The sequence below is a fragment of the Hemitrygon akajei genome, chromosome 9 (assembly GCF_048418815.1).
Source record: "Hemitrygon akajei chromosome 9, sHemAka1.3, whole genome shotgun sequence".
NCBI lineage: Eukaryota > Metazoa > Chordata > Chondrichthyes > Myliobatiformes > Dasyatidae > Hemitrygon > Hemitrygon akajei.
The window spans coordinates 21361171-21383262 of NC_133132.1; the positions used below are offsets into that span (position 1 = coordinate 21361171).

A 22092-nucleotide genomic window follows, 5' to 3' on the forward strand; every position below is an offset into this window, starting at 1 on the left:
CAGAAGTTCTCTGACTGACATATCGCCCACTTTGGGCCTTCAATTAACTACAATGAGATCCAATAATAAGACCATAAGATATAGGAGCCCCTCCATCAAGTCTGCTCTGCCATTTCATCTTGGCTGATCCAATTTTCCTCTCAGCCCCAATCTCTTGCTTTCTCCCCGTATCCCTTCATGCCCTGACCAATCAAGAATCTATCAACCTCTGCCTTAACTACACATAAAGACTTGCCCTTCACAGCTGCTTGTGGCAAAGAATTCCACAGATTCACCACTCACTGGCTAAAGAAATTCCTCTTCATGTCCGTTCTAAAAGGATGCCCCTTGATTCTGAGGCTGTGTCCTCTGGTCTTAGACTCTCTCACCATCCTCTCCACATCTACTCTATCAAGGTATCAACCATTTAACAGGTTTCAATAAGGTCACCCCTCATTCTTCTGAACTCTAGTGAATACAGGACCAAAGCCAACAAACGCTCTTCATGTGACAAGCCATTCAAACCTGGAATCATTTTTGTGAACCTCCTTTGAATCCTCTCCAGATTTAGCACATCCTTTCTAAGGGGCTCAAACCTGCTCAAAATACTCCAAGTGAGAGGTCACCAGTGCTTTATAAAGTTTCAATATTACATACTTGTAGTACATTCTAGTCCTCTTCAAATGAATGCTAACATTGCATTTGCCTTCCTCACCACAGACTCAACCTGCAAATTAACTTTCGGGGAATCCTGCACAAGAACTCCCAAATCCCTTTGCACTTCAGTGTCTTTTGTATTTAGAAAATAGTCAACCCTTTCAATTCTTCTACTAAAGTGCATGACCACACACTTAACAACACTGTATTGCATCTGCCACTTCTTTGCCCATTCACCTAATCTATCAAGTCCTTCTGTGGCCTCTCCACTTCCTTAAAACTACCTGCCCCTCCACCTATCTTCATATCATCTGCAAACTTTGCAACAAAGCCATCAATTCCATCATCCAAATCACTGACACCTAACGTAAAAAGAGCTGGTCCCAACAAGACCCCTTAGAACACTACCAGTTGCCAGCAGCCAGTCAGAAAAGTCTCCCTTTATTCCCACTCTTTATCCATGCTAGAATCTTTCCTGTAATACCATGGGCTTGTAACTTGTTAAGCAGCCTCGTGTGTGGCATCTTGTCAAAGGTCTTCTGAAAATCTAATACACATCGTTCACTGATTCTCCTTTTTGTCTATTCTGCTTGTTACTTTTTCAAAGAATTTCAACAGAATAATATCACCCATTTTTATCATGTGCCTCCAAGTACCCTGAGACCTCATCCTTAATAATCAACTCCAACATCTTCCCAACCACTGAGGTCAGACTAACTGGTCAATAGTTTCCTTTCTTCTGCCTCTCTCCCTTCTTGAAGTGTGGAGTGACATTTGTAATTTTCTAGTCTTCCGGAGCCATTCCAAAATCTAGTGACTGAAAAATCATTACTAATGCCTCTACAATCTCTTCAGCCACCTCTTTTGGAAGCCGGTGGCATACATCATCTGGTCCAGGTGACTTACCTACCTTCAGACCCTTTAGTTTTCCAAGAACCTTCTCTCTAGTTATGGTTAATTTCACACACTTGTTGCCCCGACACCTGGAACTTCCACCATATTGCCAGAGTGTTCCACAGTGGAGACTCTGAAGCGTCTTTCCTCACTGGGGCAAAAACATGCCGATCAAAAGAGGTTCCCCTGTGTATGCTTCTTCCTCTGCCTTTTACCTAAACACTGGGGAACTGGTCAGCATGAAGGCAGTGAACGGAATGGGCTACATGTAGGACTCTGTGACTGCTCCAATCAATCAGGCAACTGACTGGAACAGTCACACTGGGAAGGGTCTCGTCTTAGAGTGGCATGTTTCCAAACCCACCCAGGAACAGATTGTTTTAGATTTGCTCATGGTGTAACAAGAAAGGATTACTAAGAGATCTTGCAGTTAATAAGATGTCCCAGGGAAGTGGTAACTACAATATACAAGCGTAATAGAATTCCAGAGCTTGAGGGTCAAAACTAGCATCTTGAACATAAATAAGGGCAAGGTAATAGTACGAACATGTACGGACTGGAAAATAAATCAGGAGACAGATGAGATGAACAGTGACACGTAATCAGACACCTGGTCTATGACACTCAGCTGGAATTTATCCCTGTTAGAAAGCAGGATTCCGTGAGAAAGTGATACAATCCGTGGTTAACAAAGATAATGTTAAATTGAAAAGCAGAGTATACAAAGTGGCAAGGGCTGGTGATATTGAGAAATATACCTGAAATATAATCACTACGTACTAGCTATTTACTACACTATGTAATCACATCTATGTACTGAATATTATTATGTATTATTTTACGAGACACATTTTGCTATGTATTGTTTTACTAGATACCTTGTATTCTCTTAGCTACATACTGTGGCAGTTAAAGAACACCTGTTTAGCTAGCAGCACTATTAGCTGAAATGTACTCCATGTATTACACTCAGCCTTTGTTTAGTAAGAGATAACGGTGGCGGACAGGATGCTGCGAGCAGGAATGTAATGTGAGGGAGGTTGTCTGGAAAAATAACCTTGGCCAAGAATAGGGCCCCAATGTGAATGGGTGAAAAATAATGGTGGCGCATCGAGAGCTAGGCAAGAGCGATTGATTAGTTAATGAATAGATGATATGCAATTAAAAATTGATTGGGTATGCTGATGAAACCGAAATGTAACTGAGATAAGAAATTACTATAAAGAATGCTGTACACCGGAGCTGGGTGGGCTTTCGGTGACAAGTTCATTGATTGCCTCAGCCTTTGTTTGCAAATAAAGGTTTAAACTTCTCGAAGAATTGTCTGTGCCTCCAGGTCATTTCAAGTAACCACGACAGTGACAGACTAGAGGACTGGGAAAAGCCACCTGTAATCCATCATTCCTGTTCCTATCCTCTACGTATGGCATCATTTTTGGGAGGGTTTAAACTAATTTGCAAGGGGGATGGGACCCGGAGCGATAGAGCAGTGAAAGAAATGCATGGAGTAAAGCCAGATCTAACATAGAGAGAGGCTTTGAGGAAAGAGAAGCAGAATAAAGGGTGTAAAGGTAGTAAGGTAGAAGTGCTAAAGTGTGTGTACTTCAATGCAAGAAGCATCAGGAACAAAGGTGATGAACTGCGAGCTTGGATACATACATAGAATGATGATGTAGTGGTCATTGCAGAGACTTGGCTGGCACCAGGGCAGGAATGGATTCTCAATATTCCTGGATTTCAGTGCTTTAGAAGGGATAGAGAGGGGGAAAAAGGGGAGGATGGGTGGCATTACTGGTCAGGGATACTATTACAGCTACAGAAAGGGTGGGTAATGTAGCAGAATTCTCTTTTGAGTCAGTATGGGTGGAAGTCCGTAACAGGAAGGGAGCAGTTACTCTACTGGGGGTATTCTATAGGCCCCCTGGTAGCAGCAGAGATACCGAGGAGCAGATTGGGAGGCAGATTTTGGAAAGGTGCAAAAATAACAGGGTTGTTATCATGGGTGACTTTAACTTCCCTAATATTGATTGGCACTTGATTAGTTTCAAGGATTTCGATGGGGCAGAGTTTGTTAAGTGTGTCCAGGATGGATTCCTGTCACAGTATGTTGACAGGCCGACTAGGGGGAATGCCATACTAGATCTAGTATTAGGTAATGAACCGGGTCAGGTCACAGATCTGTCAGTGGGTGAGCATCTAGGGGACAGTGACCACCGCTCCCTGACCTTTAGCATTATCATGGAAAAGGATAGAATCAGAGAGGACAGGAAAACTTTTCCATTGGGGAAAGGCAAATTATGAGGCTATAAGGCTAGAACTTGTGGGTGTGAACTGGGATGATGTTTTTGCAGGGTAATGTACTATGGACATGTGGTCGATGTTTAAGGATCTCTTGCAGGATGTTAGGGATAAATTTGTCCCGGTGAGGAAGAAAAAGAATGGTAGGGTGAAGGAACCATGGGTGACAAGTGAAGTGGAAAATCTAGTCAGGTGGAAGAAGGTAGCATACATGAGGTTTAGGAAGCAAGGATCAGGTGGGTCTATTGAGGAATATAGGGTAGCAAGAAAGGAGCTTAAGAAGGGGCTGATAAGAGCAAGAAGGGGGCATGAGAAGGCCTTGGCGAGTAGGGTAAAGGAAAACCCCAAGACATTCTTCAATTATGTGAAGAACAAAAGGATGACAGGAGTGAAGGTAGGACCAATTAGAGATAAAAGTGGGAAGATGTGCCTGGAGGCTGTGGAAGTGAGTGAGGTCCTCAATGAATACTTCTCTTCGGTATTCACCACTGAGAGGGAACTTGATGACGGTGAGGACAATATGAGTGAGGTTGATGTTCTGGAGCATGTTGATATTAAGGAAGAGGAGGTGTTGGAATTGTTAAAATACATTAGGACGGTTAAGTCCCCGGGGCCTGATGGAATATTCTCCAGGCTGCTCCACGAGGCGAGGGAAGAGATTGCTGAGCCTCTGGCTAGGATCTTTATGTCCTCTTGTTCAAAAAAGTTAGTAGGGATAGTCCAGGTAATTATAGACCAGTGAGCTTTACATCTGTGGTGGGAAAGCTGTTGGAAAAGATTCTTAGAGATAGGATCTATGGGCATTTAGAGAATCATGGTCTGATCAGGGACAGTCAGCATGGCTTTGTGAAGGGCAGATCGTGTGTAACAAGCCTGATAGAGTTCTTCGAAGAGGTGACCAGACATATAGATGAGGATAGTGCAGTGGATGTGATCTACATGGACTTTAGTAAGTCATTTGATAAGGTTCCACATGGTCGGCTTATTCAGAAAGTCAGAAGGCACGGGATCCAAGGAAGTTTGGCCAGGTGGATTCAGAATTGGCTTGCCTGCAGAAGGCAGAGGGTTATGGTGGCGGGAGTACTTTCGGATTGGAGGGTTGTGACTAGTGGTGTCCCACAAGGATCTGTTCTGGGCCCCCTACTTTTTGTGATTTTTATTAACGACCTGGATGTGGGGGTAGAAGGGTGGGTTGGCAAGTCTGCAGACGACACAAAGGTTGGTGGTGTTGTAGATAGTGTAGAGGATTGTCGAAGATTGCAGAGAGGCACTGATAGGATGCAGAAGTGGGCTGAGAAGTGGCAGATGGAGTTCAACCCAGAGAAGTGTGAGGTGGTACACTTTGGAAGGACAAACTCCAAGGCAGAGTACAAAGTAAATGGCAGGATAATTGGTAGTGTGGGGGAGCAGAGGGATCTGGGGGTACATGTCCACAGATCCCTGAAAGTTGCCTCACAGGTAGATAGGGTATTTAAGAAAGCTTATGGGGTTTTAGCTTTCATAAGTCGAGGGATAGAGTTTAAGAGACGCGATGTAATGATTTAGCTCTATAAAACTCCAGTTAGGCCACACTTGGTGTACTGTGCCCAGTTCTGGTTGCCTCAGTATAGGAAGGATGTGGAAGCATTGGAAAGGGTACAGAGGAGATTTACCAGGATGCTGCCTGGTTTAGAGAGTATGCATTATGATCAGAGATTAAGGGAGCTAAGGCTTTACTCTTTGGAGAGAAGGAGGACGAGAGGAGACACGATAGAGGTGTATAAGATATTAAGAGGAATAGATAGAGTGGACAGCTAGCGCCTTTCCCCAGGGCACCACTGCTCAGTACAAGAGGACATGGCTTTAAGGTAAGGGGAGGGAAGTTCAAGGGGGATATTAGAGGAAGGTTTTTCACTCAGAGAGTGGTTGGTGCGTGGAATGCACTGCCTGAGTCAGTGGTGGAGGCAGATACACTAATGAAGTTTAACAGACTACTAGACAGGTATATGGAGGAATTTAAGGTGGGGGGTTACATGGGAGGCAGGGATTGAGGGTCGGCACAACAATGTGGGCCGAAGGGCCTGTAATGTACTGTACTATTCTATGTTCTATTTTCCAGATACCTACTCTTTGCCTGCAGAATAACTAAAGGAGGCTGGTTAGTGTGCCGGTCAGCTTAGCTTTTCACTTCAGTACTCTGTACATGACTCCAAACATCCTGGAACTGCAGGAAGTGTGCTCTCGGTCCGGGGATTTGGGGGGGAGTCGGTCAGTCTCCCTTACAGTTCAATCTGTGAGGGATTTACTCCTATCAGATAATTTAAACAGGAATTAGCCAGCACCCTGTCACATCAACACTGGTTCTACAGCCAGAGATCAACGGCCTGCCACATCTCGCCAGGACTGCTATTAAACAGAAGCTCATTAATTAATGTTGTGATGTATGATGTGCAAGATAAAATAGTAACCCATCCTCCTGTAATGGCTTGGAAATCGATACTCATAACAAACATAGTCCAAGGTCTAGCTTGACGAGGATCCATCTAATCTGAAGCCACACTTATGGAGATTGTGTATATATCACAACAGGATCAGAAATTGTTTGGAGAAAATCGTCAAGGTCACAGAATGAACTGCTGGTTACCACCTAGGATAAGGCCTTCCATTAAATTAAAGATCAGTGTAAGAACAAATCCAGGAGGTGGTAAGATCAATAAACCGACAGGAGAACTCAGTGGGTCAAGCAGCAACTATGGAGCCTCCTGACTGAGTTCCTCCAGCAGTTTGTTTTTCTTTTGCTTTGCATTCCTATATCAGTAGTCTCCTGTGATGCCAAGATCTAAAGCAACTTGATACAACTGCTACAGCCTAGTTTCAGTGGACCTGAGAGCATGTCCTCACAAAAGGGGAACAGTGACTCCTCTGTCACAGCCAGTCTTGACCCCCAGTTGCCATCGACAGCCAGTCAGTTCTCAAATTCTGTTTTGTGGGGTCTCAGTCCAGATGTTATCTGGCTTCTGTATCCGAATGTATTTCAATAACGGATTCACTTTAGCCCGTCACTCGCTGGCTGCAGTGTCATTTCAAATACCCTGAGGCTGTTCACATGCAAGTTCTTTTTCCACCTCGCTGGAGTTTGGAACCTAGGAAACCCTTCACCCACCTGAGCCCGTCGTACCACTCCACTGGTTCATCTCATCTCCATTTACCCTCCCTGGCTTGATGGGAAGGAACAGTGCACTTAGGTCATCGTACCTGCTGGATTGTAACTAGTAATTTATTAGCAATTAAATGCCCTCCCTTACCTTTATTAATATACATTTTGTTTTGTAATGATATAGGGGCTCTATAAAAAAGTGATCCAAACACTCAACACGAGGCTAACCTTGAAGAGGAAAGCTTTAGAATGCAGGAAGAGAGATGGTCTCTGGTCAAGCAGGCTGAATGGAGAGAGGATTAAAATCAAAGTAGTCAAAAGTAATGCAAACATGAGGAAATCTGCAGATGCTGGAAATTCAAGCAACACACACAAAATGCTGGTGGAACGCAGCAGGCCAGGCAGCATCTATAGGGAGAAGCACTGTCGATGTTTCGGGCCGAGACCCTTCGTCAGGACTAACTGAAAGGAAAGATAGTAAGAGATTTGAAAGTAGGAGGGGGAGGGGGAAATGCGAAATGATAGAAGACCGGAGGGGGAGGGATGAAGCTAAGAGCTGGAAAGGTGATTGGCAAAAGGGATACAGAGCTGGAGAAGGGAAAGGATCATGGGAAGGGAGGCCTCGGGAGAAAGGGGGGGGGGGGGGGGGAACACCAGAGGGAGATGGAGAACAGGCAGAGTGATGGTCAGAGAGAGAAAAAAAAGGAGGGGGGAAAAAAACTAAATATATCAGGGATGGGGTAAGAAGGGGAGGAGGGGCATTAACGGAAGTTTGAGAAGTCAATGTTCATGCCATCAGGTTAGAGGCTACCCAGATGGAATATAAGGTGTTGTTCCTCCAACTTGAGTGTTTTTTTGTTTCTCTCAGCAACGTTCCACCAGCATTTTGTGTGTGTTGCTCAAAAGTAAAGCATTTGGGATAGCAAAAAAAGACAAATAGAGTCCAGTATAGCAGGGTGGGACAGTAGCTTAACTGTGAGTGGATTCAGCTCCTGCTGCCGTCTGTAAGGAGTTTGTACCTTCTTCCCATGACAGTGAGTTGTGAGCACACCCTGTTGGTGCTGGAAGCATAGTAACACTCACTGGCTGCTCAGCACAATCCTTACTGATTTGATTCGACGCCAAGTATTTTGATGTACATGTGACATGCATATATCAAACTAATCTCTATCTCATTGACATGGGGAAGAACGGTGAAAAGAGTTGATGTTCATCGATCTTTAAACATAGCAGCTCAGGAAGCTAAAAAGTATACTAGGTACTTTTGAAAGGCCCAGGTATTGAGAATAAATCAGGGAGGTTTACGATGATCTTGCTGAAACTGAGCTGTAGCTATGAGGCATGAATCAAAACGCTCTCTTTAAAGGAAGTAGAGTTGGAGTTGTCTAAAATATGAACATCTGAGATGCAGGACAGACCTGGTTCTTGATTTGAGATGTCAAAACCCCAAGGTCAGATTTAAAGTAAAAGAAGGATTAGAGGGAGACAAGGAAATGTTCTCACTTCAAGACTGTTGGGGGTCTGAAATTCACTGCCTGAACGAATTAGAGAGGCAGAAGCCTCACTAGGTTAAAAATCAGAAGGTAGGTGTGGCAACAGAGTTATAGATCTAATGCTAGCAGTGAGATAGGCTGGGCGGGGCTTTCTCAGACACTATACATTTGATGGGATCAATGGCTGACTTCCATGTGGTAAATTTCTCAGAAAAACCAACATTGAATCTGTGGGACACACAAAATACTACAGGTCCTGCTGAAGGGTCTCAGCCCGAAACATCAACTGTGCTCTTTGCCCTAGATGCCTCTTGGCTCTCCCCGAGTTCCTCCAGCATTTTGTGTGTGTGGCTTGGATTTCCAGCATCTGCAGATTTTCTCTTGTTTGCGTCTGAATCCGTGGGCATATTGCACAGTGGCTTCCAATAAACTTTCAAAAGGCTTTCTACAGTAAGCTGATAATAAAACGGTGAATGTTTCTAGCACAGACCTTGGGCTGCAGCTCGGGTAACATCTCTGGACATCAGTACAAGGAACACTATTTCTGCATGTCAAGAGATGCATGGACAAGAACATAGTACAGTTTCCACAGAGACACTTGTGAGGATGAATATGAACCAAAGTTGGTTGATTTATTAAAAACCAGGACATCAATCTTGGTAATGAGCCAACCCCATCACATTGGGAGAATGTGAAAAAGGATATCGCAACATTATAATGGACACCTCTTTACAATCTTAAAAGTAGTGACAGAACTGCAAAAGAAAACAACATTACACAGATGTAGAACTCTTGCCATTTTACAATAAATGCATTCCAAACGCATATGCTGAAAGGATCAGTTTCCCTGTAGTTAATGAGATGGAGAGTTCGAGCATTTAAGACAATTACTTATCTCTCTACCATTACCTGGAGTGTTGAGGGGGCCTGGAGAAGGGACACTGAAATTCTGGGGGGTCCTCGCTGCAGCTGGGCTCTGTGTTGTCTGTGCGGATGGACTTGGCAGGAAAGCACTTGGGGATGGAGCTGGACCAGAACTGCAATAGATGATCAAATTTTGGCATGGTTTTATACAGTCAGTGAGGATTTCCTGGAACTTGCAACCCAGCACATATTACTTCAAAATTCTCAGCCTTACAGGAAGAACAGATAAAATCAACATTTAATAGCAATTCATCAACCAGCCTGACGGTGACGGACATTAAACCTCACTGAGTTTGTACTGAGCAGGACCCACCTGTTCTCACATCCTGATGTCTCCCTCTCTCACATTTTCTTAATCTTTCTCACCACCGACTCAACCCGCAAGTTAACCTTTAGGGAATCCTACACAAAGACACCAAAATCCCCTCGCACGCCTGCTTTTTGAATTCCCTCCCAGATTACAAAACAGTCTACACGTTTATTCCTTCCAACAAAGTGCATGACCATTCACTTCCCACACTATATTTCATCTGCCACTTTGCCCACTGTCCCAATCTGTCCAAGTCCTTCCGCAGACACCTCACTTCCTCAACACCAACTCCATTCCCACTATCTTTGTATCGTGCACAAACTCGGCCATCAATTCTATCATCCAAATCATTGACATATAACGAGAAAAGAAGTGCTCCCAACACGGACTGTTGTGGATCACCGCTAGACACTGGCAGCCGATTTGAAAAGACCCCCTTTTACTCGCGCTCTTTGTCTCCTGCCAGTCAACCAATCCTCTATCAACACGCATATCTTTCCAGTAATACAATGGGCTCCTACTTTGTTAAGCAGCCTCATTTGTGGCATCTTGTCAAAGGCCTTCTGATAATCCCAGTAAGCAACATCTTTCATCTATCCTGCCTGTTATTTCCTCAAAGAATTCCAACGGATCTATATGGCAAGATTTCCCCTTAAGGAAATTATAGAACATAGAATAATACAACTCAGTACAGGCCCTTCGGCCCACAATGTTGCGACAACCCTTAAACCCTGCCTCCCATATAACCCCCCACCTTAAATTCCTCAATATACCTGTCTAGTAGTCTCTTAAACTTCACTAGTGTATCTGCCTCCACCACTGACTCAGGCAGTGCATTCCACGCACCAACCACTCTCTGAGTGAAAAACCTTCCTCTAATATCCCCCTTGAACTTCCCACCCCTTACCTTAAAGTCATGTCCTCTTGTATTAAGCTGTCCACTCTATCTATTCCTCTTAATATCTTATACATCTCTATCATGTCTCCTCTCGTCCTCCTTCTCTCCAAAGAGTAAAGCCCTAGCTCCCTTAATCTCTGATCATAATCCATACTCTCTAAACCAGCCAGCATCCTGGTAAATCTCCTCTGTACCCTTTCCAGTGCTTCCACATGCTTCTTATAGTGAGGCGACCAGAACTGGACACAGTACTCCAAGTGTGGCCTAACTAGAGTTTTATAGAGCTGCATCATTACCCCGCAACTCTTAAGCTCTATCCCTTCACTTCTGAAAGCTAACATCCCATAAGCTTTCTTAACTACCCTATCTACCTGTGAGGCAACTTTCATGGATCTGTGGACATGTACCCCCAGATCCCTCTGCTCCTCCACACATCCAAGTATTCTGCCATTTACTTTGTACTCTGCCTTGGAGATTGTCCTTCCAAAGTGTAGCACCTCACACTTCTCCGGTTTGAACTCCATCTGCCACTTCTCAGCCCACTTCTGCATCCTATCAATGTCTCTCTGCAATCTTTGACAATCCTCTACACTATCCACAACACCACCAACCTTTGTGTTGTCTGCAGACTTGCCAACCCTTCCTTCTACCCCCACATCCAGGTCGTTAATAAAAATCATGAAAAGTAGGGGTCCCAGAACAGATCCTTGTGGGACACCACTAGTCACAACTCTCCAATCCAAATGTACTCCCTCCACCACGATCCTCTGCTTTCTGCAGGCAAGCCAATTCTGAATCCACCTGGCCAAACTTCCCTGGATCCCATGCATTCTGACTTTCTGAATAAGCCTACCGTATGGAACCTTATCAAATGCCTTACTAAATTCCATGTAGATCACATCCACTGCACTACCCTCACCTATATGCCTGGTCACCTCCTCAAAGAACTCTATCAGGCTTATTACACACGATCTGCCCTTCACAAAGCCATGCTGACTGTCCCTGATCAGACCATGATTCTCTAAATGCCCATCAATCCTATCTCTAAGAATCTTTTCCAACAGCTTTCCCACCACAGACGTAAGGTTCACTCGTCTATAATTACCCGGACTATCCCTACTAACTTTTTTGAACAAGGGGACAACATTCGCCTCCCTCCAATCCTCCAGTACCATTCCCGTGGACAACGAGGACATAAAGATCCTAGCCAGAGACTCAGCAATCTCTTCCCTTGCCTCGTGGAGCAGTCTGGGGAATATTCCATCAGGCCCTGGGGACTTAACCGTCCTAATGTATTTTAACAACTCCAACACCTCCTCTCCCTTAATATCAACATGCTCCAGAACATCAACCTCACTCATATTGTCCTCACCGTCATCAAGTTCCCTCTCAGTGGTGAATACCGAAGAGAAGTATTCATTGAGGACCTCGCTCACTTCCACAGCCTCCAGGCACACCTTCCCACTTTTATCTCTAATCGGTCCTACCTTCACTCCTGTCATCCTTTTGTTCTTCACATAATTGAAGAATGCCTTGGGGTTTTCCTTTACCCTACTCGCCAAGGCCTTCTCATGCCCCCTTCTTGCTCTTCTCAGCCCCTTCTTAAGCTCCTTTCTTGCTACCCTATATTCCTCAATAGACCCATCTGATCCTTGCTTCCTAAACCTCATGTATGCTGCCTTCTTCCACTTGACTAGATTTTCCACTTCACTTGTCACCCATGGTTCCTTCACCCTACCATTCTTTTTCTTCCTCACCGGGACAAATTTATCCCTTACATCCTGCAAGAGATCCTTAAACATCGACCACATGTCCATAGTACATTACCCTGCAAAAACATCATCCCAATTCACACCCACAAGTTCTAGCCTTATAGCCTCATAATTTGCCTTTCCCCAATGAAAAATTTTCCTGTCCTCTCTGATTCTATCCTTTTCCATGATAATGCTAAAGGTCAGGGAGCGGTGGTCACTGTCCCCCGGATGCTCACTCACTGACAGATCTGTGACCTGACCCGGTTCGTTACCTAATACTAGATCTATGGCATTCCCCCTAGTCGGCCTGTCAACATACTGTGACAGGAATCCATCCTGGACACACTTAACAAACTCTGCCCCATCTAAACCCTTGGAACTAATCAGGTGCCAATCAATATTAGAGAAGTTCAAGTCACCCATGATAACAACCCTGTTATTTTTGCACCTTTCCAAAATCTGCCTCCCAATCTGCTCCTCGGTATCTCTGCTGCTACCAGGGGGCCTATAGAATACCCCCAGTAGAGTAACTGCTCCCTTCCTGTTCCTGACTTCCACCCATACTGACTCAAAAGAGGATCCTGCTACATTACCCACCCTTTCTGCAGCTGTAATAGTATCCCTGACCAGTAATGCCACCCCTCCTCCCCTCCCCCCCCCCCATCCCTTTTAAAGCACTGAAATCCAGGAATATTGAGAATCCATTCCTGCCCTGGTGCCAGCCAAGTCTCCGTAATGGCCACTACATCATCATTCCATGTATGTATCCAAGCTCTCAGTTCATCACCTTTGTTCCTGATGCTTCTTGCATTGAAGTACACACACTTTAGCCTTTCTACCTTAATATCTTTACTCCCTTTATTCTGTTTCTCTTTCCCCAAAGCCTCTTTATATGTTAGATCTGGCTTTACTCCATGCACTATACTTGCAGTTCTTGCATGACATTTATCCTCCTCCACCTCACTATCTGCTCTAACACTCTGGTTCCCCTCCCCCTGAAAATCTAGTTTAAACCCCCCGGAGCAGCACTAGCAAACCATCCCACAAGGATGTTAGTCCCCCTCCAGTTCAGGTGCAACCCGTCCCATCGGAACAGGTCCCACCTTCCCTGTAACAAGGCCCAATTGTCCAGAAACATGAAGCCCTCCTTCCTGCACCAACTCCTTAGCCACGTATTTAGCTGCATTATCTTCCTAATTCTAGCCTCACTAGCACGTGGCACAGGTAGCAGTCCTGAGATTGCAACCCTGGAGGTCCTGTCCTTCAACTCTGCACCTAACTCCCTAAAGTCTCTTTGCAGGACCTCCTCCTTCTTCCTATCCACGTCATTGGTCCCTACATGGACCACGACATCAGGCTGCTCACCCTCCCTCTTGAGAATACTGAGAACTCAATCCGAGATATCTCGGACCCTGGCACCAGGGAGGCAACAGACCATCCGGGATTCTCGATCTCATCCTATCTGTCCCCCTAACTATCGAATCCCCTATCACTACTGCTCTCCTCTTTTCCCTCCTTCCCTTCTGAGCTGAGGGTCCAGTCTCGGTGCCAGAGACGCAACCACTGCAACTTGTCCCTGGTAGGTCGTCCCCACCAACACTATCCAAAACGGTATACTTATTATTCATGGGAACGGCCACAGGGGTGCTCTGCTCTTCCTGTCTATTCCCCTTCCCTCTCCTGACTTTTAGGGGTAACTATCTCCCTGAAACTCCCGTCTATTTCTGCCTCCGCCTCATGAATGATCAGAGTTTCTTCCAGTTCCAGTTCCCTAACTCGCTTAGTCAGGAGCTGCAGCTGGATGCACCTTTTACAGGTGTAGTCATCAGGGACAATTGTGCTTGCCCTGACTTCCCACATACTGCAAATGGAGCACTCAACTGCCCTAACTGCTGCCTCCATTACCTACTCCTAAACTAATTAAGATTAATTAAAGGAGCTTACCCGGCCTTACCTCACAATTATGATGACTTTGGCTTATTTTATCACGTGCCTCCCAGTACCACGAAACCTCATCCTTAATAGTGACCTCCAACATCTTCCCACCACTTCAGTGGCGGGATAACTGGCCTATAATTTCCTTTCTTAGGCCTCCCTCCCTCCTTAAAGGGTGGGGTGACACTTGCAATTTTCAACTGGTCCAGAACAATTCCAGAATCTAGTGATTCTAGAAAGATGCCTCCACGATCTCTTCAGCCACCTCCTTCAGAATCTGGGGTGTAGTCCATCTGGTCCAGGTGGTTTCAGACTTTTCATCCTCCAAAGCACCTTCTCCCCCGACACTCTCAAATTTCTGGCACACTGCTTGTGTCTTCCACAGTGAAGACTGACACAAAACACTTATTAAGTTCCTCCACCAATTTTTTAATTCCCCATTACTACTTCTCTAGCATTATTTTCCAGTGGTCCGATATCCATTTCCCCCTTTCTTTAATTCTTTATATATCTGAAAAAACTTTTGGCAATGATGAGAAGTTTAAAGGGAACATCAGTGGAAGGTTCTTCACTCAGAGGGTGGTGAGAGTATGGAATGAACTGCCAGCACAAATGGTGCATACAAGCTCAATTTCAATGTTTAAGCAAAGTTGGGATAAGTAATGAATGGCCCTAGACACTCTAGCCATTGCTGCTCTGCCATCGTCCCTGCTAGTGCCCTCTCCAATCAACTCTGGCCAGCTCCTCTCTCGTGCCTGTGTAATTCCCTTTATTCCACTATAATACTGATACATCTGGCTTATCAGATGTGGATGTAATGTATCTGATAAGGTTCCCCACGTGAGGCTCATTCAGAAAGTGAGGTGGCATGGGATGCAAGAAGACCTTGCTTTGTGGATCCAGAATTGGCAAAGTGTAGTTGTAGACGGGTCATATTCTGCATAAGGACGGTGACCAGTGGAGTGCCTCAGGGATCTGTTCTGGGATCCCTACTCTTTGTGATTTTTATAAATGACCAGGATGAGGTAATTTTACTGATGACAGTAAAGTTGGGGGTGTTGTGGATAGTCTGGAAGGTTATCAGAGGTTACAGTACGACATTGATAGGATGCAGAACTGGGCTGAGAAGTGGCAAATGGAGTTCAACCCAGATAAGGGTGAAGTGGTTCATTTTGGTAGGTCAAATTTGAAGATAGAATATAATATTAATGGTAAGACTCTTGGCAGTGTGGAGGATCAGCAAGATCTTGGGGTCTGTGTCCACAGGACATTCAAAGCTGCTGCGCAGGTTGACAGTGCTGTTAAGAAGATGTATAGTGTGTTGGCCTTCATCAGCTGTGGGATTGAGTTCAACAGCTGTGAGGTAATGCTACAGCTATACAAGACCTTAGCTTGACCCCACTTGGAGTACTGTGCTCAGTTCTGGTTGCCTCACTACAGGAAGGATGTGGAAACCAAAGAAAGGGTGCAGAGGAGATTTACAAGGACGTTGCCTGGATTGGGGAGCATGCCTTATGAGAACAGGCTGAGTGAACTTGGCCTTTTCTCCTTGGAGCGACAGAGGAGGAGAAGTGACCTGATAGAGGTGTATAAGATGATGAGAGGCATTGATCATGTGGATAGTCAGAGGCTTTTTCCCAGGGCTGAAATGGCTAACACAAGAGGACACAGTTTTAAGGTGCTTGGAAGTAGGTACAAGGGGGATGTCAGGGGTAAGTTTTTCACGCAGAGTGGTGGGTGCATGGAATGCACTGCCAGCGAGGTTAATAGAAGTAGATACAATAGGGTCTTTTGAGAGAGTCTTAGAAAGGTATATAGAAAGAGAGAGGGGTATGTGGCAGGGAAATTTTAGGCAGTTCTAGAGCAGGTGACATGGTCTGCCCAACACTGTGGGCCAAAGGGCCTGTAATGTTCTGTAGATTTCTATCCTTCTAGGTTAACATCTTCCTCTTAAGCTGCAGGACGAACAAAATTATGATGAGTGCTTCCCACGCTCCCAATTCAAATCCAGTTATTATGGCAACTCCTCTAGTCAGCCTGTCTGCATACTACGTCTGAATCCTCGCAAATGAGTTTGTAAACAAAGTTTACAAATGACAAAACCTCTCATAGCAATATGACCATTGAGAGATAATGTCAGATAGCAAACCCATCCAAATTTCTATTCATACAATTCATTTAATTAGGTCACTTTAACCTTTTCTGCTCCAATGCTTCCAGCAACATCAAACTTGGGAAATACATTTTGCTGTGATTACCTCACAGAGCTCTGCTGGGATGAAGGAGGCTGTGGTGATGGCTGAGGCTGTGGTGGTGGGAGCATCGGCTGCTGGACTGGAGACGGTATCATAGCAATTGTATTGTTAACCTGCAGATCATTAGACACAAATATAGGAAATGAACATCACAATATCAAATCAGTCCTCCTTACCCTCAACAGCAAAACCTGAAAAATGCCTCCCATAAAAGAGTAGAAATTCTAACAAACTATAAATCACATCATCACTGTTCCTAGGATAAAACCACAGCATTTCTGTAACCCAGTCATAATGTGTTCACTCCAGATTCCCATCAATTGAATTCCCATTGCAATTCAGCTTGGACTAAGCTGATTTTAAAAAAAGATCACAAAACATAGCAAACTTCCTCAGCCACACCCTGCCCACAAAACGATGCCCTGCTTTTGTTTGACCATACTTGAAAAACACTTCTTTGTCTGCAACGTGCTTTAAGACTTCCTAAGACAACATATAAACATATCCTTTCATTGCTAAAGTCAAAACCCAAAGAAAGGCACATGCAAATTAGAGGAGTTGCTTGAAAGCAATACTGAAGTAGAGATGCATTTGTCAGGCCCAGCTGAACTACTTGTTGTGGAAGACCACTGTACACATTCTGAACCTCATTACTTTCCTCTCTTCTTCCACTACTTGTATTTCTTACTGCAACTTACAGTGATTATTTAAGTATTACACTGTATAGCTGCAACACATTTCACATCAGTAACAACAAACCTGATTCTGGTATCTGCACTTAAATCAGACTACAGACAGACTCAGAGCACACACCAGATACTGCTGGGATTAATCCATGGGCTGTGCTGAATTAGTCAGCCAAAAGGCCTACCACAATTAGTTACCCTGTACAAGAGGTGGGAGGGTAGATCACATGCTTAGACAAGATACCCAACTGTTGAAAAGAAGTCTTTTGCCAAGGGTCTTGCTCGAAAGAGACATGGAGCAATCTCAAATCTATGCCGTCATAGTCGATGATTAATTTCCTTGTACATGAAGTATTCAATCTACTGAGCTGGGCTACCTGTCCCCTACCCAGAAGAGAGGACTTTGTAAACAACCAGCAAGGAAAGTGGTGGTGCCCCTGGAATCCGTACAGACAGGCAGAGGTGCAGTTTACTTTAAAACAAAAATATCGTGTATTTTTCTGATAAGAAGAGGAGGATAGAGTGTGGTTTTGGCAAGAGAGGGTGGCACAGTAGCATAGTGTTTAGAACAACACTTTATAGTACAGGCAACATAGGTTCCGTTCCTGCTGCTGCCCGTAACAAATGTGCACAGAGAGTGTGACGCACTCGCTGCCCGTAGGGAGCATGTCACGCATGCTCTGCCCGTAGGGAGTCTGTCACGCACGCGCTGCCCGTAATGAGTCTGTAACTCACCCTCTGCCCGTAGGGAGTGCGTAACGCATGCTCTGCCCGTAGGGAGTCTGTCACGCATGCTCTGCCCGTAACAAGTCTGTAACTCACCCTCTGCCCGTAGGGAGTGTGTAACACATGTGCTGCCCAAAGGGAGTGTGTAACACATGTGCTGCCCGTAGGGAGTCTGTCACGCACGCTCTGCCCGTAGGGAGTGTGTAACACATGTGCTGCCCATAGGGAGTGTGTAACGCACGTGCTGCCTGTAACAAGTGTGTAACACACGCACTGCCCGTAGGGAGTCTGTCACACACGCTCTGCCCGTAGGGAGCGTGTGACGCACGCTCTGCCCGTAGGGAGTGTGTAAAGCACATGCTGCCCGTAACGAGTCTGTAACGCACCCACTGCCCGTGGGGAGTGTGTAATGCACATGCTGCCTGTAACAAGTGTGTAACGCATGTGCTGCCTGTAACGAGTGTGTAACGCATGCACTACCCATAGGGAGTCTGTAACACACGCTCTGCCCGTAGGGAGTGTGTGAAGCATGTGCTGCCCGTAACGAGTCTGTAACGCACGCGCTGCTCGTAACGAGTGTGTAACGCACCCTCTGCCCGTGGGGAGTGTGTAACACATGCGCTCCCCGTGGGGAGTGTGTAACATATGTGTTGCCTGTAATGAGTGTGCAACACGTACTGCCCGTAGGGAGTGTGCAACACGTACTGCCTGTAACGAGTGTGTAACTCATCTGCTGCCCGTAGGGAGTGTGCAACACGTACTGCCTGTAACGAGTGTGTAACTCATCTGCTGCCCGTAGGGAGTGTGTAACACGTCCTGCCTGTAACAAGTGTGTAACTCATCTGCTGCCCATAGGGAGTGTGCAACACGTACTGCCTGTAACGAGTGTGTAACTCATCTGCTGCCCATAGGGAGTGTGTAACACATGCGCTGCCCATAAGGACTGTGTAACACATCTGCTGCCCGTAGGGAGTGTTTAACATGTACTGCCTGTAACGAGTGTGTAACTCATCTGCTGCCCGTAGGGAGTGTGTAACACATGCGCTGCCCATAAGGACTGTGTAACACATCTGCTGCCCGTAGGGAGTGTGCAACACGTACTGCCTGTAACGAGTGTGTAACTCATCTGCTGCCCGTAGGGAGTGTGCAACACGTACTGCCTGTAACGAGTGTGTAACTCATCTGCTGCCCGTAGGGAGTGTGCAACACGTACTGCCTGTAACGAGTGTGTAACTCATCTGCTGCCCGTAGGGAGTGTGTAACACGTCCTGCCTGTAACAAGTGTGTAACTCATCTGCTGCCCATAGGGAGTGTGCAACACGTACTGCCTGTAACGAGTGTGTAACTCATCTGCTGCCCATAGGGAGTGTGTAACACATGCGCTGCCCATAAGGACTGTGTAACACATCTGCTGCCCGTAGGGAGTGTTTAACATGTACTGCCTGTAACGAGTGTGTAACTCATCTGCTGCCCGTAGGGAGTGTGTAACACATGCGCTGCCCATAAGGACTGTGTAACACATCTGCTGCCCGTAGGGAGTGTGCAACACGTACTGCCTGTAACGAGTGTGTAACTCATGCGCTGCCCGTAGGGAGTGTGTAACACGTACTGCCTGTAACGAGTGTGTAACTCATGCGCTGCCCGTAGGGAGTGTATAACGCATGCGCTGCCCATAAGGACTGTGTAACGCATCTGCTGCCCGTAGGGAGTGTGTAACATGTACTGCCTGTAACGAGTGTGTAACTCATGCGCTGCCCGTAGGGAGTGTGTAAGGCATGCGCTGCCCATAAGGACTGTGTAACGCATCTGCTGCCTGTAACGAGTGTGTAACACATGCGCTGCCCATAAGGACTGTGTAACGCATCTGCTGCCTGTAACGAGTGTGTAACACATGCGCTGCCCATAAGGACTGTGTAACGCATCTGCTGCCTGTAACGAGTGTGTAACGCATCTGCTGCCCATAGTGAGTGTTTAACACATCTGCTGCCTGTAACGAGTGTGTAACACATGCGCTGCCCATAAGGACTGTGTAACGCATCTGCTGCCTGTAACGAGTGTGTAACGCATCTGCTGCCCATAGTGAGTGTTTAACACATCTGCTGCCTGTAATGACTGTGTAACTCATGCGCTGCCCGTATTGAGAAATATACCTGAAACATAACCACTATATATACCTGAAATATAATCACTATGTATTAGCTATTTACTATACTATGTAATTACTTCTAGGTACCGAGTTTTCACTAGATACTTTGTACTCTCTTAGCTGCATATTATGGTACTTACAGTACACCTGTTTGTTTTGCAACACTATTAGCTGCGATGTATCCCATGTATTACACTCAGCCTTTGTTTAGTACGAGATAACGGTGGTGGACAGGATGCTGCGAGCAGGAATGTAATGTGAGGGAGGTTGTCTGGAAAACATAATCTTGGCCACGAATAAGGTCCCAATGCGAACGGGTGAAATATAATGGTGACGCACCGCGGACTAGGCAAGAGCGATTAATTAATTCATATATAGATGATATGCAATTAAAACCTGATTGGGTATGGCGATGAAACCGAAATGTAACTGAGATAAGAAATTACTATAAAGAATGCTGTACACTGGAGCTGGGTGGGCTTTCGGTGACAAGTTCATTGATTGCCTCAGCCTTTGTTTGCAAATAAAGGTTTAATTTTCTTGAAGAATTGTCTGTGTCTCCAGGTCATTTCAAGTAACCACGACAAAATTGGCAACCGTGACAGGACCGGAAAGAGACCCGCGGAAAGGAAACGGCAGATTGGGGACGCTTCCCAGTCCTCTAGGGACCCCCACAAGGCTAACAGAATTAAGGGTGCACCCAAACAAAAGGAAAGCGCTTTTTGCAACAATTTGGACTAAGAATTCTGTTGGCTTTGGGGAGGTCTTGGAGTCTCAGGAGTGTGGAACCACTGCCGAAGGGTCTCTCCAGTCCAAAGAATCTGGCAGAATTGGGGGTTAACAGGAGGCTCAGAGGATTGATCAAGAACACTGCATTGAGGGTAAGTACAAATAAGTTAGTAATAAGTTAAGTTAAGAAAAAGTCCACGTGGTGTTGGTAAATCCCTGTGGGTACCGCTTCGTATGAAACGAAGGGCTGAACGGGCAGGGAAAGGAAAATAGACTCGGCATAGAATTAGAATAGAAAATCCTCGTGGATACCGCCTTAAGAGATAAGGGTCTGAACAGACGAGGTGCAAAGAGCAAGTTCTGTGGGTACCGCTCTGAATAGACTATTCTAATGCACGGGCAGAACAGAATAGACTAGGCATAGAATTAGAGTAAATAATATTATCCAGTAAACAAACTGTGAATCTCTGAAATACCTTAAAAAGAGAGAATAACATGACAGGTAAAGGAACGGCAGTAGAGATTCTGAGCAAAAAAATTCCCGTTAATTAAATATGAGATCACAAAAACTTCAGAAAAATGGGAAAAAAGAACCAATAACCTGGTCACAAAGTGACCAAGAGAAGGAACGTTTGATGTAAGTTTGTGCGAAGTAATGGAGGGACTAATTAAAAATTACAAACCAAAAGATAAATCTAAGAAAAGAGGGCAAAAAAGAGAACGAGAAATGGAAGTGCTAAAACTCTTCAGAACGGAGGGAGAAAGGCTGAGGAGGACAGGTAGAATATTGATTACAAGCAAGGAAGACACTAAGGTGCTGGAGAAACAGCCTGTTAGAGAGAGAGGAAGGTACAGTGAGAAGCTGGCTTCAGCTCTGTACCCGGATGCGAAAGAAACCGAAAAACCCCATCCCTATAATGAGGAAGGAACCCCTAAGCAATGCCCCCTGCTGTCGGGAACAGTAAACATGCAGGGAGAAGTACAAGTTTGGGATAATGAGGAGGGAAAAAAATAATACGAGAAGGAGAGAGCGGCGATATGGAAGGAGATACAGGCAGAAAGGATAAAGATGGAACAGGTACAGAGAGAAATGGACGAAGGGATCGAACGGATGAAATACTTAAGAGAGGAAAAGGAGTATGAGGAGTATTGGTTATACTATAGAAATAAACAGACCAGAGAAGAAAGTGGCTCATCAGGGCAGGAAGAGATGAGGCATTCAAGAAGAAGTGGAAAAAAGATAGGAGATGAGAGTCTTGGAGAAACACAAGA

The 22092-nt window shown here is 45.4% G+C and overlaps 1 protein-coding gene across 3 annotated transcripts in view; it reads right to left on the bottom strand.

Annotated features, from left to right (window-relative positions):
- The window catches only part of med15 (mediator complex subunit 15), a 188429-nt gene that overhangs the window by 59705 nt on the left and 106632 nt on the right, over positions 1-22092 (bottom strand). For all 3 annotated transcript variants that reach the window (XM_073055608.1, XM_073055607.1, XM_073055606.1), the window contains 2 exons: positions 16537-16646; positions 9367-9494 (listed from right to left, as the gene is read on the bottom strand). In XM_073055608.1, the coding sequence (XP_072911709.1) occupies positions 9367-9494; positions 16537-16646 (238 nt within the window). The remainder of the gene's footprint in view (positions 1-9366; positions 9495-16536; positions 16647-22092) is intronic.